Source organism: Miscanthus floridulus, chromosome 6, assembly GCF_019320115.1.
Source record: "Miscanthus floridulus cultivar M001 chromosome 6, ASM1932011v1, whole genome shotgun sequence".
NCBI classification, from domain to species: Eukaryota; Viridiplantae; Streptophyta; class Magnoliopsida; order Poales; family Poaceae; genus Miscanthus; species Miscanthus floridulus.
In genome coordinates this window covers 10,272,096-10,288,277 of record NC_089585.1, presented here as the reverse complement: position 1 = coordinate 10,288,277, position 16,182 = coordinate 10,272,096, and the positions used below count along the sequence as shown (strand labels likewise).

The window sequence follows — 16,182 nt, the reverse complement described above, 5'->3', positions numbered from 1 at the left end:
TTTCCATGTAGCATTCCAACTCACAAATTGAGAACAAACAGTTGCTGTTGCAAGCACATGAAACTGAACTTTTGGTGAGAATTCATAGTGCATTTTTGTATCATATCAAAATTTTATTTGTGGTGTTAAAATTTTTATGCTTCTTCTGGTTGGCACTTGGTAACTTTTGCAGGACCTCGAAAATGTTTCAAGATGTTAAAGTCAACTTCAGGTGTTTGCAGACCCAATTTCTAGACGACATGGCCAAATTAGGTACACTGTTTGCACTAGACATAACATTCTCTCAGCACTATGTGGGTTTAACTCAGCAACTTTATATTTACAGGTGAAAATATCCAAGATCTTTCCAAAGCTGCCCTTGGTTATAACCAAGCTGTAAAAGAAAATGGCGGACGCGGTGGCACGGCAACATTACGGCCGGCGAAACAAGGCCAGTAACGGTGAAACAGAGAGTACAGGAAGCATCAGTGGCTCACCCCGATCGCGTTGAAGCAACAGGCGAGACCGGAGAAGCTACGGTGATTCGTTTCGACGATGACCGGGATCACGGCGGAGCGGACCTCGTCGACGACAGTGTTCCGGCGACTGCAGTGGGTAAAACGAGCAGGCAAAAGTGGAATGAGCACTACAACATCGAGACGAATCCATAGAGTCAACCAGCAAGGGCAACGGCTCACCATACGAGGCTGGCCACGGTGAATCGAAGCTTCCGTTGATATCGCCGGCCGCGAGGAAGATGAACGTGTACTGCGAGCTCTCGGCGAAATTAGGTGGTAGCAATAGCTCGGTCGAATGCGCAAGGAGCAGGCGGAACTGGAATATGGCTTTGACGGGGCTTGCTTGCGCTGAGGAGACGAGAGAAGCTCGCCGGAGTTGAGACGGCGGCGTCGGGAAAACAGAGAGAAGGAAGAAAAACGAACGGCGACTTCTGGGCTTTATAGCGCGGCAAGGAGCGCGCGGAATCGACACGCAGCATGCTCCCCGCGCCAGCGCGAAGCCAAGGGCGGTCGCAGACGCGCCTAGAAGGCCGGAGAAGGACGCCGGCGGCGAGGCGGTGACGGCCTATAGTTATCTGGATTTTTGAAGTATTTACAGATTTGCCACTGCGTCTATTTTTTAAATTACTCCCAAATTTTCTAAAGAAGTTGAAAATCTCCAAAAAAAAAGTTGCTCAACTTTTCAAACTCTACAACTTTGCTTCAAGGAACATTTTCAAATTCTACCTCCATTTTGAAATTTGAATTTGGGGTGCATTTGAGTATTTGAATCATTTCAAAATTACTCCAAATTTTATATGTAAACTTGAAAAACTTTGAATACCAAAGTTGATCCTTATAAAATAATCTTCAACTTTTTCTTTTTGCCTCAACCCCAAATTCCACATGGATTTTGAATTAGTCCAAAGGGGCAAAAAGGACTTTTATGATTTGAATATGAATTCAAATTTGATTTGTTTTCCTTTTACTTTAACTATGATTTTTGACCAGTAACATGGCCCATTAGGGTTATTTGAGTCAAATGACACATGGCCTCACATGATCACATGAAATTTGACCCTTGTGGTCATGATCTTTATTTAGGGTTTTGAATCACATCACATGAAATAACAACATTATGAAATAAAGCTTATTTAGTGAATGCATTCAAAATTTTCTACTTCATGAATGCTTTGCAATGCATATGATGACATGGCAAGTTTTAGTGTTAGGTCAAAACACCAGAGATGTTACATAACTCACAAAAAGCTGAAGCCACCGGTGAAAAACGTGTTAGGGACGGAAAGTAGCTGCTTCACGAACAGAGAAAACAAGAAAAGCTGCTCCATGCACTATCAAAAGCTTCTAAGTGCTTGTTTAGTTGCACTTCATTTTGCAAAAAATTTTAAGATTCTCCGTACATCGAATCTTTGGACGCATGCATAAAGCATTAAATATAAATAAAAAATAAAACTAATTACACAGTTTAGACGAAATTCACGAGACGAATCTTTTAAGCCTAATTAGACTATAATTGAACACTAATTACTAAATAACAACGAAAATGCTACAATATCATTTCACAAAAAAATTTGTCAACTAAACAAGGCCTAACAAAAAAAAAAGTTTGCTTGCATGCGGGCATTAGCTAGCGTTGGACGTGCCCTCAGCTGGCTACCTGTCTTTGCCAGACCTGCGGCACAGGCAGACAGCAGTCACTGACCAACGGACCCAACGCCTCGTGGGTCCCAGCGGTAAAAGGGAACCTCGTACTTGCCGTCCAATCCGACAGGTGTGTGTTTAGAGCGGCGGTGCGGCCGGCGCGTGTCGAGATCTCGGACAGATTCGGTTCTCGGGGCAACGGCCGCCGCGTCGGGCTGGGCCCCACAACCGCAGCCCATTTCGAATTTCAAACCACCTCCTCCTCCCCCTCCTCCAGCCATCTCCTTGCTCCCCCTCCTCGTCTCCTTCCCATCGAAGCTTCTACGCCCTCGCCGAAGGCCCCGGCCCCCGGGGAGCGCGAGGCGCAGCCATGACGGAGCCGCGCAGGCTGTCGTTCCGCGACGGCCGCCTCGCGTCGCGGAAGGCGGAGGAAGCAGGTATTGACCTTACATATCTCCCGTAGTTCCGTCCCTTGCTCTCTCGACTTTCGATCGGTTTATCCCTCTCGCGTGCTTAGATCTCCAGGGGCTCCTCGGTTTCGACCGTTGTTTTTTGTTCGGGGTTTAGGTGGGGTTTCCCTCCGCGGTCCTCGGTCTTCTGCGGCAACTTGGGTGCGGTATTCGCCGATAATAGAGTCGCTTCACATCTTGATCATCTGGAAGGTGTTCTTCAATCTTATGATGACTTGAAAGATGCCCTGATGTGTCGGTGGTATGATACCTGATGTTCTGTTGGTTAAACAAGGCTTTGAGATGTATGTAACTCATTCCCGGGGAGGCGGGGGACATGCAATTTCTAGTTTGATCGTGAGTTCGTGACTACAACTCTGCTTCTATAAGAAACGAAGCGAGCTGTGAGCGATTCTTCGATTCCAGGGCAGTGTTGCCCTCTCTCTATTAGTGTTTGCTTTGAGGAATGAGTTAATCCATCATCCTCCTTACTTTTTGTGGAATGGAATAGGTGATCCATCGTTACTTCCAGCAAACTTGAGAAATGGACTTATGATGCAGCACTTCATCTAGAATAGAGTGATTGCTTGAACCAAGCACCCTATATAATTATGCAGCAATATGGTTTTGTTACTAGTCTAGTGTCATGGCTTTACCAAGCTCAATCTGTGTATGCTATGCTACAAATGAATTGAAGTTTCTTCAGTGGAACGCGCAGTTTCAAGTTTTGCCCCTATAATATTATTTTTGCCTACTGTTCTTTCTTACTCTTTGCAAGCATTGAGGCGGCATCAGGCTGCAGCCTGGCTCCAAGCAATGGTGGGCTCCTTCGGCCTGGCCCCTTATCCGTCGGAGCAGGAATTTGTTGCTTCTCTAAGGAATGGCATTGTTCTATGCAAGGCAATCAACAAGTTACAGCCTGGTGCTGTGGCCAAGATTATCACAAATGCCCCCTGCGATAGCCAGCCGTTGACGGCTTTTCAGTATTTCGAGAACATCCGCAACTTCTTAGTTGCTGTGAACAAACTGAAGCTGCCGAGTTTTGAGGCATCTGATTTAGATAAGGTTATCAACATTTGCTCATGAAACTAATGTTGACAGCACGATGCTTACTCACTGTAATACGGCTGCTTCTGCAGGACAATCTTGATGCTGGGACAGTGGGCAAGATTGTCGACTGTGTAATTTCATTGAAGTCTTACCATGAATGGAAGCAAGCCGGCGGAGCCAATGGGCCTATCAAGTACATGAAATCACCTCTTGCAGTGCGTTCTTCGCATATTCAATCCGAAAATGTTGCTTTGGGACCTTCTCCTTCCCAAAAGTGTCTATACTTGACAGAGGCTGATGCTGACACACTGCCATTTCAAAATGTAGATCCTAACATGAAAGGTTTGTGCCACATTTCTCCAGGCTTGCTCGACACACTTTATGCCTAAATATTTTCTGATTGATAAGTCACTCCTGCTACCCGTATTAATGCTACTTTTACTAGAATTGCAACTTATGGCGTTGCTATCCTGTATAATTAGTATAGTCTGCACACTTGATTAATTTTGCAGATTGTGCATTTGCAGAGGCAGTGGAGAAACTTCAGAAAGTTATAGTAGATTCTATGTTGAGTTATAAGGAAAATTTTGACCAAGACATTCTGAAAAAGGTCATTCTGAATATAATAAGTTATTCCATGTTTTTTGTTAATATACTGTACTGTCCATGTCAGGTGCCAGACTGACAAGGATTGATTTTATTTTCAGGATCCAACAAAGCTTATTGGTGCTGTTTTAGCAAATCAGCTGGGAAAAGAACAGGTAAATTAAAATATTTCCTTTCCTTTTCTCTTGTGTGAGTGATTTCATCAGTTGGACCTGTACAAAATGCCTAGCATGCTGTGTGTAAGGCTATTTATATCACACAATAATCCCTGTTATGCCTTTCAAACATCTTCAGCTTTTATCTCCAGAAAAGCTTATGGTGGAGAATGAGCCAACTCATTGTATTGAGGTACAGTTTTGCATTCATCTTTAGTTCGGGAAATGCATATATTTTTTAAAACAATTAGAAGAAGTTAGAAGAATTGACTTTGCTTTGTGCTCTTTACCAGTGATGATGCAAATCTCTTAACATGGTATCCATAAGGGTTTTCTTTGTAACAAAGTACAGAGCTGGAGGTTGTTTTTTATTTCGTAAAATTTTGCAGAGACAAATAGTAAGAAATTTGTTGTAGCAGGATTCTGCACTTAGAGCTGCTGTCTTCCCAGTCCACAGCAAGGTTTCATTTTTATCGATTACTGATACTGGATTCTTACTAGCATACTTGATGGCCAAGACGCAGAATAAATATTTTTGCCCAAGGAATACAGGAACATAATGAACTCTTATTATGTATACACATGTTATTAGGGTGGAGCAAAATAATTATCATTCTTCCGTGAATCTAAATTTTTCCTAGCACTTGTCCTGATGAAGTACCATTTTTCCATGTAGCATTCCAACTCACAAATTGAGAACAAACAGTTGCTGTTGCAAGCACATGAAACTGAACTTTTGGTGAGAATTCATAGTGCATTTTTGTATCATATCAAAATTTTATTTGTGGTGTTAAAATTTTTATGCTTCTTCTGGTTGGCACTTGGTAACTTTTGCAGGACCTCAAGAAAATGTTTCAAGATGTTAAAGTCAACTTCAGGTGTTTGCAGACCCAATTTCTAGACGACATGGCCAAATTAGGTACACTGTTTGCACTAGACATAACATTCTCTCAGCACTATGTGGGTTTAACTCAGCAACTTTATATTTACAGGTGAAAATATCCAAGATCTTTCCAAAGCTGCCCTTGGTTATAACCAAGCTGTAAAAGAAAACAGAAACTTGTATAACATGCTTCAAGAACTGCGAGGTATCACATGATCTAATTCACTGTTTTTTGTTGTTATTTAAGTCATTGTTCGAGAGATTTCTGAAAGCTTATTTGTAGGAAATATCCGAGTCTTCTGCCGGATAAGGCCACTTCTTAATTCAGAGTCTATTTCTTCAATCGAACATATTGGAACCGATGGGTCAGTGATGGTCTGTGATCCAGTTAAACCACAAAGTGCACGTAAAATCTTCCAGTTCAACAAAGTTTTTGGGCCAACAACTACTCAAGGTAAATCAGTTGTAGTTCAATACATCTTTCTTTAGTTTTACATCATCACTCTCAACTTTGTGCAGATGAGGTGTATAAGGAGACACAACCTTTGGTTAGATCTGTCATGGATGGATATAACGTATGCATATTTGCTTATGGGCAGACAGGTTCCGGCAAAACCCATACAATGGTATGAGGCAAACCATGTCTTATACAGTAATTTCTTAGTTTTCTAGGAATATATTTTGGTCACATCTAATGGATCTTCTATCTCTGTATTTTGGTGATTAGTGTGGTCCATCTGGTGGGCTGTCCAAGGATTTTGGAATTAATTACAGAGCCTTGAATGATCTCTTCAACATATCAACTTCTAGAGAGGATGTCAAATATGATATACGGGTGCAGATGGTTGAAATATACAATGAACAAGTTCGTGATCTTCTAAATGAGAACAGATCAAGCACAAAATATCCTTTCACACCTTACATATTATTCTTGTTACTTTTGTCAAAGTATGATTCTTTTTGTTTTTGTGTTAGTTCCTGACATTGAGTTCACATTAGATATAAGGGCTTCCTTGAACAATGGTTTATTGAACCTTCCAGATGCAAAGATCTGCCCAGTGCAGTGTCCTTCTGATGTAATCAATTTGATGCAGTTGGGTGAAAAGCACCGAGCTTCCGGATCAACAGCAATAAACCATAGAAGCAGTCGTTCCCACAGGTTTGCACAACTGCACTAACATTGTCTTGAGGCTACTTTCTAGTGATGTTTGTTTTCTGTTATTCTTTTATTACTTGCTGCAATTGACTTCGGATGCTTTCTTGCAGTATCTTAACTGTCCATGTAAATGGAAAGGACATTGCTGGCAATGTGAGCCGTAGCAGTTTGCACTTGGTGGATCTTGCAGGAAGCGAAAGGGTTGATAGGTCAGAAGCCACAGGAGACAGATTGAAGGAGGCTCAGCATATTAACAAGTCCCTCTCCTGCCTTGGAGATGTCATCAACGCATTAGCACAGAAGAACTCTCACATTCCTTACAGAAATAGTAAACTCACCCAACTACTACAGAGTTCATTAGGTATATCTGGCTGCACATTATAAAATGATCTTGCAATTTTGTGCACATTAATCTACAACTTATTGGGTGGTCCAATGGTTCTACATCTCTGACCCATCTTTTTAACATCATAATTTAACTTCGTGGCTTCATCATGCCTGAATTTGTCTGATGCCTGTTGACTATTGTTTTCTGTTTTGAGTAAAATTAAGCTTCCTAGGGCAACTTTTTCTTCAAATTCAAGCTATATATGCAATTCTAACTTCTCTATACATTTTGCAATATCAATGACAGGGGGGAATGCAAAAACGCTAATGTTTTCCCACATAAGTCCGGAAGCAGAATCTTGTGCAGAAACCCTTAGTACACTGAAATTTGCTCAGAGGGCTTCTACTGTAGAACTTGGAACTGCACACGCAAACAAAGAAAGCAGTGAAATAAGAGAGCTTAAAGAACAGGTAACTTTCTGGTCCGCTACAAATCCAGTGGTCAACAATGTAATATGATTATCTTTTTGTCCTGTTGCACTGAGCTAAAATTTTGTTTCTTTGGTCACTATATTTTTGGGTGAAATATCTGATAGAACATTTTTTCCCTCAAAACAACATGTGTTTATCTCTGTGACACTCATGTCGATTGAATCCTTGCTGTTTCATGATCTTATATTTGACTTTATGTATGCCATTTTGTTCCACATGCCGAAAAAGGTCTGAAAAGTTAGCCTTTCTTCAGGTAGACACTCTGAAAAAGGCATTAGCAAGCAAAGAACTGGAAAAATCATCTCTTAAACTGAAGGAAAATGCAACCACAAGTGAGAGAACAAAGCAAGTACTGGATCGCACACCCCCTAGGCCACGGAGATTAAGCCTAGAGAATGCTAGTTCTGATAAAGCCAGGATGCCAGAAAGAAAAATACTGAAATCGCCTCGTTCAGCTATGGGTATAACCCATGACAAGGAATGCAACACTGATGGCTTCCGTCACACCAACCACCACGAATCACTAATAAAGGTGCATCTTGCTCTTAGTGTATTTCATATCATTCAATGCTGTGGCAGCTGACATTTTTTTTCCTTGCCCATTATGGAAGATGCCAGTGACATGCGCTGAAGATCTTGTTAGAGAGGAGGAGAAGATAATTTGTACAGTTGATACAGTGGAATTTTGTCAGCTACCCTCTGAAGTTTATAATCTACTTAAGCAATCAGGATTAAATACTCCGGAGGCAGCACCATGTAGGTCAAGGAACCTGTGCACTGAAGCAAGTTGCGGTGATGCTCCTTCTTCCACTGCCAAATTGGAGAAAATAATGACAGGTACTGCAGTGAAGAAAGGATCTCATCTAAGGAAGTCAATTCAAAGCAGCATAGGGAGATTGATTCACGGCACTGAAAGAAGGTATGCCCTAGGATACACGCTTTTTCTTGTGACACGTATTACTGATGATAACAGCCTTCCTGTTTCTGCAACTTTGCAGGAACGTGCAACATTCAGCACAAGGGACTCCAACTAAAATCACTGCCAACGCGTGCCATAATATTGCCTCCCCAGTTACAGCTGATATTAGGTTAAGGAGAAGACAGTCACTGACAGGTATCCCACCACCGCCGTCAACTATGTCACGCAGATCTTCTCTTGGAGGGAAGTCGGATACAAGTAAGTTTTCAGATCCAGTGAACTCCATTTGCTCTTATATGTTTACATTGATCCTTGAAATCATAACAATGTAGGCTGCTCTGCGTAGTGATTAAATCAGTTATATAGTTAGGGTTTTTGTGTCTGGGTGAGTTAACTGAAGTGTAACCATTGCCTTGTCATTTGTTGGAAGGTATAAGAAATAGTCAAACCACCAGTGCATGTGCTGCCAGCAAGTACAAGCCACTGCCATTCTCCTGGATCCCATGGCCTGAACAAGGTCAATGCCCATTCTTACTTAGCTGATCACCCTTTACCTGCTTGCTAATTAGTTTAACCTTGGATAGAGAATCATTATCAGGGGGGATTTTTTTAATGCCCTTAGAACTGTACATACTAATCCCCGGTTGACGCTCTGGAGTGGATTTATTTGTTTTTAATAGCACTAGGGATGTTTACTGGTAAAACAAGTTGCTGCTGATGAATATAAACCAGATTATTTTACTTCAGATTATGATGTACTCTGTTGTTATGGAACAAAGGATGCTTTGTCTGATCCTCCCATTTTATTGTACTGAAAGTGCATTTGCTTTATTGTCAGGTTCAAACGACAAAAGAGGTGCAAAAACACCACCTCCAGTGAACTCGGCAGCAAAGGCTAAAAGATGGCTTTGAATCTGAAGCAAGACTGTCAGAAATTTTTGACTCCAAGCAGAGCACGAGGCAGACACCTAATTTCGTGTCATCAGTTAGCTATAGTTTTAGGCTTTGGGTGGTGGTGGTTACATTCTTTGTAACAGCTGAAACATTAGTTGTACAAGGGGATGGGTGCGTTTTTGTTGTATTCTGAATTTCTATCATGGAGCAACTCTTCTATGATGGAGCAACTCACTTGTTCGATACATTAGTTCTTTGTTCAACTTAACTGAACCGAGCACGAGCGCTTCTGAAACAGTTTTCACTGCTCCAATGGATTTAATGACCATATTCATAGCAACAAGTTTGGAGTATATGCACATACCACTTCGTAATACATGCACAACGCAGCTAATGAAAACCAAAGACGTGCACAGACTTATTCATTAGCAACATCACTTTCATGTTTGTTCTCATTTCTGCAAATGTCAAGTAGCATCAACATCAAGTAACTTTCATCTTTGCCTAAAAATCTTCTCTCTTTTTTTGCAATTCCTTTGCCTAAAAATCTGTTGCACTCTTCTTCCCACTCATCCTGGTACAGAGCTGTATACTGTCAACAAAACTGTCTATCTTCCAACTATCTTTAATTTCCTTCCTATGATATGTATATTCCTCTCACTCTGGTACACAGTTGTAAGTATATTTGTGCATGAGTCAAGAATTTGAGGTTCGGGCACAGACCATGACCATTACCTTCCAGCAGGAATAAAACAAGTATGGTCAGGCCCGCACCCCTCAACCTACGATGTTAGTCCTGTGACTTCCTTTGGAATCAGAGATAGGAACCCAATCGGTAAGAGAGTACAAATCATCTGTACACCCAAACCCAGAGCAAGATTGTCAAACTGTCCTGTGGTGAGGTTCAAAGCTGATGCCAGAGCAGACCCCAGGAATGAACCTACTGTTGAACCAAGGTTGTTGATTGACATGAAGAGAGCAAACAGTGTGCCCTCGATTCCAGGTGGGCAAAGCTGTCCTGACAGGATCAGGAACGGCATCATCCTGCCAAACAGAAGCATTCTTGTCAGAAGCTTGCAAATGGTTTGATATCAAATGCCATAGAGCTACTTGGTTCACAACTAAACAAAGCATACTTGAACTGGTTGATTGCATCACCCAAAGCAGAACCCCACAGCACCATGTACTTATCGGCAATTCCATACTGAATGTGTAACCGTGACACCAAAACAATGTCCAGTAGGGTAATTACGGCAAGACCGACGTGAGCAAACCTGGAAAAATCAACAGCACATGTTAGAAGTAGCGGACATAACAGCTTTGAATAGATTTTTTTTTTTACTGTGGACAATGACTTCTAAAAGTTTAGTTGGGTATCTTGGAACAAGAGTAACTAATAACAAAAACTACAAACCTTATTTGTTTACCAAAACAGCAAAGTTGGGCTAGAAGGGGCTTAATAGTACAGCTAAATGTGACCAGCTGTGGCTTATAGAAGCATAGCATAATGCACATAAAGGAAAAGGGGGGATGTAATCCAACACGCATTCAGTTTAATGCACACGTGCAATTTTTTTAGGGGAAATAAAGTAGGGGAGGCCCCTACTGTGCAATTTATTTTATTATAAAAGAAAGAGAAAGAGAGTTACAGGAAAAGAAGACAAAACCTGTACTGTGCAAATATGTAGGAACCAGGCAGGTGCTGGACAAAGGTGTTGAAACTTAGCTCAAAAAAGAAGAGGGTGACAACTTATTCAAGTACAATATCCATATATTTGTCAAGACAAATAATGTACTTCAGTAAAGCTACTTTGTCCCGTTAATCCATATGGACATGATGACAAAAGGAAAACTATCAGACACAGAAACTTCAATGGATAACTTACACAAGAATATTCCTGAGCTTCTTCTGCTTAAAATAGCGGTTGTAGGTGTAGGTGCCAAGCATTAGACTGAACCACCCAATCACACGTGCAGTCCCTAGAAAGGATGCCTCCAAATTTAGGTCCTCTGTTTGATAATAGAACATGACTGTGGAGATATTTGGAATTGTTACATTTGAAAAGAAAAACCATGCCATAGGCCTGGAAAAATAAAACAAAATTACCAATTAGTACCTTCTATCAAATTAGGGCTATCAAATTAGGGGTATACAACGGGCAAAATATAGGAAAAGAATCTTTGCTTACCGCAGAATGTTTGGCTGCTTAAAAGCTGTGCACAGGCTGAAGAAGGCTGATCTCAGAGACAAACTTGGCAACGAATTAATTGACCCATTGTGTTTCTCATCAGGCTCAGTTTGCTTTGACAGTGATCTCCTTTTATTATTTTTACGAGTTCCCTTTCGCCTTCTAGTGCCCTCATATCTAAGTGCTTCACTAGAGCCTTTTTCAGAAAAGGAAGTAACAGAACTCTGATTGTCTACATACTTATGTTCATCATTTGCACTGTGGAATCCTTTTGGAGAATCCTCAACAAACATACTGGAAACTAGTTGCAAGAATGGGAGGGCTGAGAAAACAACATATATAGCATGTATTGGGAGATTGGATAATGCATATCCTCCCAGCAAGCTCCCGAAAATCCCACCTACAGCCATCGATGACCAAGATAATGACTGTAGATCACCAGCAAACTCCGGCCTGGAAACATTAGTAGGTTTTCACAATACTCCATAGCAGCATACCAAATAGGGACACAGGAAACATCAAGAAACCTACCCTGCTGATCGAACTGCTTCTGCAACCATTGCATCTATAACAACATCTGCCATCGCAGATCCCAGATTCTGTACTACGAGCAAGGCAGTAAGCATATTGGCTGAGCTCCTTAAAGTTTGTGATAGTCCAAGGATAAGCCACGGAAGTAGAGAAAGGCAGCTAGAAATGATCAAATAGGGTATACGCTTCCTCTGCTTAATTGGAATGCAGTCTGACAAGATCCTGCAGAAAACAATTGGCATATAAGCAGCCAAAAGGTAGGACTTTAGATTTTACTGAGAAACATGAAACAGAATGGATGCAGTCATGCATGCGTGAAGGCATTTAGCCATATAGGTTTCTTAAGTAACAAGAAAATAAGCATGCAACTCTGCAGGCAGGAAGTTAAATGTAGCATCCATGTTAACCATTTCTCACTAAAAATCATTGTTGAATCACCAGTAAGTTTCGGTACCAGCAGTAGAAGAGGAAAAGCAATAGAAGATTGACGAGGGACAAAACCTTACCCATATATAGGTTTAATGCTCCAAGGGAAATATGCAAGGGAGACCAGAAACTGTGATGTGGAGGGTGATAGCATCATCAAGTCCTTCATTTGGTAGGAAACAGCTGTCCAGACGAAAGACCTGAAACCCTAGAATGTTCGAAGGAACGTAATTGATTTAGCAGGATGATCTGGAAAAAAAATAGAGAGCAGTACGTGTGTGAACAATCATTTAGATTTGCAGAAAGGCTAGGCTCTTGGTAATGCTTCAAGATGTTGATTGACTGATGAAACGAGGATCTCGCAGGTAACTAGGCATGCTAAGGAATTGATTTGGGCCCTGTTTGGAACCGATTAAAATCGGATTCTCGCCCATCTACCGCAACAATCAAGCAAAAGCCCGCCAAACGCCCTGCGGTGGCCTCTATTCTTTCGACCGCCCCTCTCCATCCACCGCGAGAATGAACTGCGATCTTCTCCCACCACACCACGCGGTCGCCCTCCTCGGTTCCAAACAGGGCCTTGACAAATCCGCAGAGCATGGCAACATGAATGATCAAATTTTCCGGTTCGGTGCCCTATATCAGAACTTCAGAAGCTAGTAAGGCATTTTTTGCCCTATACTAGAAGCTATAGTAAGGCATTTTTGCGTATCTGATATGTCCATTTCTCCCAAACAGCGTCGTGTGGGGATGCGATAAGATTGAGATCTAAACAATCAACGGGCGGATAATTACTAATCGGAAATATACCGGAAGCAGTGATCGATCAGGGGAATAGAAGCCTAGGATCCTAGAAGAGGAAAATTGGGGGGTAGAGGGAGAAACCTGGATGAAGTAGATGAGGCAGACGAGGCAGAGGAAGGAGGGCCCGAACGCCGCCGGCATCCGCCCCGGCCACCACACCTGACGATGCTGGGCCGCCGCCATGGCTCCTTTGCTCCCTCGCGCTGCGTGGTGGGGTTAGGACACGGTATGGATCCACATCCACCGGGTACTGGGAGGGAGGTGTAGGGAGGCGAAATGAGATGCCGGAGGGAGAGACAGAGAGGTTAGACGAGGGGACGGGTCTCCTTCCTTCCAGTTTCAGGAGCCCCCGACGGCCAACACGACACGACGCGGGGAGGGGCGAGGACCGGATCACCGGAGGGGCGGATGGCGCGGGGAATGCGCAGACCGCAGCACGTGCGGGGGCTGACCTGAGTACCTTACTGAAACTGACCGTCCTGAGATGGGCTTTTACGAGGGCGGTTGGCCGGGCCTGGTTCCTAATGTTTGGCCTTTTGTCTCGGGGAAAAAATCCGCGTTACCTTCTCAACTTTTACTTTACGAAAGTCCGTTTTTCGTCTCTAAACTCTAAAACTAGACAAAACATATCTCTTAACTTTTAAAAAGGTTTATCTTACCTTCCTGATCAGTTTTAAAGGTGGTTTTGTTTTTTCTTTTTTATTTATTTCGGTAGAATCTTTGAAAAATCATAGAAAAATCATAAAATGGAAAATCCAATTTTGTTGGACTCCACATGAGCAGATCTACACAGTGAACATATAATATGGTATGCTTTAGTACGATGTTTTTACTGTGGCTTTAGATATATGCTTTTCTATAATTAACTGAAATAATTCATAGCTGGAATAATTCATAGTTATCGTTTCTATGTCCAATTGTGATGAAATTTTTATGGTAGACTAATTATTGTATGATTGAACTGTAGTAAAAATGTCATACTCATTGGATCATGTATATCTTAGTTATAGATTTATTTATATTTAACAAACATAAACCTAAATAGCTGCAATTATTGTTTGGTTTCCCTTTTTATTGGGCCTTTTGTTGCCAAGCCCAGCGCTAGCTGTGTCTTTTTTTCGAAATGAAAATGCCAGCGGTGTTATGATTTCGACCCAATCAACCTTGAAGATCATCACAGGTTGGAGCTCATTCATGCCACTCAGACGTTGCCTGGAGGCTAGGATGGCTGCCTGGCCGTGGCCGGAGACTTTGCCTGCCAGGGCGCTTATCAAAGATGGCTTTCACCTTGTGCTCCAAAGCACTCCATGGGGAATTTTTTGTATATGATTCAAATACAAAATTCCTCTGTTTTTCTTTATTTTTTGTCCCAAACATAAAATTATACCTGATGAAAGAGGGCACAGGGCCACAACACAACACTAATTCTGTTCGTTAATTTCCGTGGTACAGGAATCATGGCACGCCACACACAATTATCCACCAAATTAATTCCCATCGTTCATTCCCTGGTACCAAAATCATGGCACGCAACACACAATTATCCACCAATTTTTTTTGTACTTACACAAAAGTAGAGTACCACAGGCCACAGCACAGCAGAGCAGAAAGAAGGCACAGGATGAGAGGAGCAGCATTTGCTTATGCACAAGTAGAAAGCAGCTGGGGGGTACGAGTAAGGATTAAGGAATTTACAACAAATCACGAGCAGCAGCAGTTCAGGCTGCATGGAATGGAATGGTCATCAATCGAGTTCATCACTGCGCTAGTCCCACCACCGATCGCTCCCGACAAGAGCAACGCACGCACCGCAAATGATTATTGTCTTCTTCCCCTCCCCGATGCCCCATCGGAATCCGGCAGGTGTGGGGAGCGAGCTGGAGGCTGGAGCTGGTGATCAATCATGTCATGGGGCCAGGCGGCTAGGCCAATCAATCAAGTAATCAATCCCACCCACCCACGTGGCCACGCCTCACCTCCCCGCCTCCGCGTCCGCCGGCGACGACGACAGCTGCGCGGCCGCCAGCGCGTCGGTGAGCGCGCGCATGGCGCTGACCTGCATCTGCAGCGCGGCCACGTAGTCGGCGGCCTCCTCCAGGAGCGCGGGCGCGGGGAGCTTCCGGCAGCCCGGGACGAGGCGGCCCAGCACGCGGAGCCGCTCCTGCACCTTGTCCTTCTCCTTGCCCTTGCCCTTGAGCAACGCCGCCGCCGCCGCGTTGTCTCTGGCCTGCACCGGCAGCGGCGGACGGCGCCGCCTCCGGACCTTGCCGCCCGCCTTGACGAGCACGCGGCGGCGGCTGCAGGCCGCGCCGGCCAGCAGGATGGCGCGGCTCCACCGCGTCTGGCCTCGCGCGGTCAGCGCCAGCGCCGAGTCCGCCGCCGCCTTCACGGCGCGCGGCTGGCCGCCGCCCGTGGCGCGGAGCGCGTCCAGCAGGCGCCGCCCGTACACCCCGCGTACCGCGCCGCTGCGCCACTTGCTGGCCTGATTCCGCGGCGGCGGCGTAGCGGAGCCGCCCTTGGGCGTCCGGGACGACGAAGGCGACGGCGAGGGAGAGGGAGAGGGAGAGGAGATCATCGCCGCGCGACTTGCCAGCCTGACCCTCCCGCCGCCCGATCAAGACGGGGCAAGGGAATCGGGGTGGGAGGGAAAGGGGCTGGGGCAGGGGGAGAGGCGAGGATGGATGGAGCGCTGGTGGTAGTGCTGTTGGTGGTGGGAGGAGGAAGGCGAAGGAGAAAGGAAAGCAAGCGGAGGGGATTGGTTAGTAGATTAGCAACGTGCTTTGCTTTTGGGAGGTGGTGGGTTGGAATGTGTGCGCTGCGGGGCTGCCGCGCTGTTGCTGATGTGATTCATCATTTCATAAACTAATCAGCCAGCGGATTATTTTTAGAGTAGTGGAGGTGGAGGAGGGTTCGTTGCTTCCACTCCCCTTCTCTTCTTTTATTTCCTTTTTCTTGTTTGGCTTGGTCGGTTGTTGCTTCTCCTTCTTTGCCCTTTACATTGTAGTGCTCCTGTTGTGTTGCACTTAAAATGGTCCGGGGTATGCATCATGTTCGCTGCTCCACTCATTATGGGCACAGAGCAAGCCTTGAGCCAGGATGGCCAGGCTGTGCAGGACCGAAGAAGTCAGGTTGAGCTTGTGCAGGTAGTCGTGTTTGGTTATCT

General features: G+C 44.0%; 3 protein-coding genes across 4 annotated transcripts; 1 reads left to right on the top strand and 2 right to left on the bottom strand.

The window, feature by feature from the left end:
* Positions 1-2,312: 2,312 nt before the first annotated feature.
* LOC136461632 (kinesin-like protein KIN-14A) lies at positions 2,313-9,333 on the top strand. The gene is made up of 20 exons (XM_066460918.1): positions 2,313-2,575; positions 3,366-3,652; positions 3,727-3,979; positions 4,165-4,247; positions 4,345-4,398; positions 4,538-4,591; positions 5,075-5,137; positions 5,236-5,317; positions 5,391-5,486; positions 5,565-5,735; positions 5,801-5,907; positions 6,009-6,186; positions 6,278-6,440; positions 6,548-6,798; positions 7,072-7,235; positions 7,510-7,788; positions 7,868-8,175; positions 8,255-8,433; positions 8,606-8,692; positions 9,014-9,333. Exons 1-20 carry the CDS (start codon positions 2,509-2,511, stop codon positions 9,085-9,087), a joined length of 3,000 nt encoding a protein of 999 aa, XP_066317015.1. The 5' UTR covers positions 2,313-2,508; the 3' UTR covers positions 9,088-9,333.
* Positions 9,334-9,465: 132 nt separating this feature from the next.
* LOC136461633 (probable folate-biopterin transporter 4) lies at positions 9,466-13,456 on the bottom strand. 2 transcript variants are annotated; one of them, XM_066460919.1, is made up of 7 exons: positions 13,101-13,456; positions 12,296-12,423; positions 11,790-12,011; positions 11,259-11,711; positions 10,956-11,153; positions 10,206-10,343; positions 9,466-10,113 (listed from the first exon to the last, which is right to left on the bottom strand). In XM_066460919.1, exons 1-7 carry the CDS (start codon positions 13,200-13,202, stop codon positions 9,852-9,854), a joined length of 1,503 nt encoding a protein of 500 aa, XP_066317016.1. In that variant the 5' UTR covers positions 13,203-13,456; the 3' UTR covers positions 9,466-9,851. The 2 variants fall into 2 exon arrangements, with proteins under 2 accessions (XP_066317016.1, XP_066317017.1); XM_066460920.1 differs by having other exon boundaries at positions 12,296-12,464; positions 13,101-13,455.
* A 993-nt stretch (positions 13,457-14,449) lies between these two features.
* LOC136461631 (transcription factor bHLH150-like) lies at positions 14,450-15,971 on the bottom strand. Its single transcript, XM_066460917.1, has one exon. The coding sequence runs from the start codon at positions 15,592-15,594 to the stop codon at positions 14,992-14,994; it is 603 nt and encodes a 200-aa protein (XP_066317014.1). The 5' UTR covers positions 15,595-15,971; the 3' UTR covers positions 14,450-14,991.
* Positions 15,972-16,182: the final 211 nt, after the last annotated feature.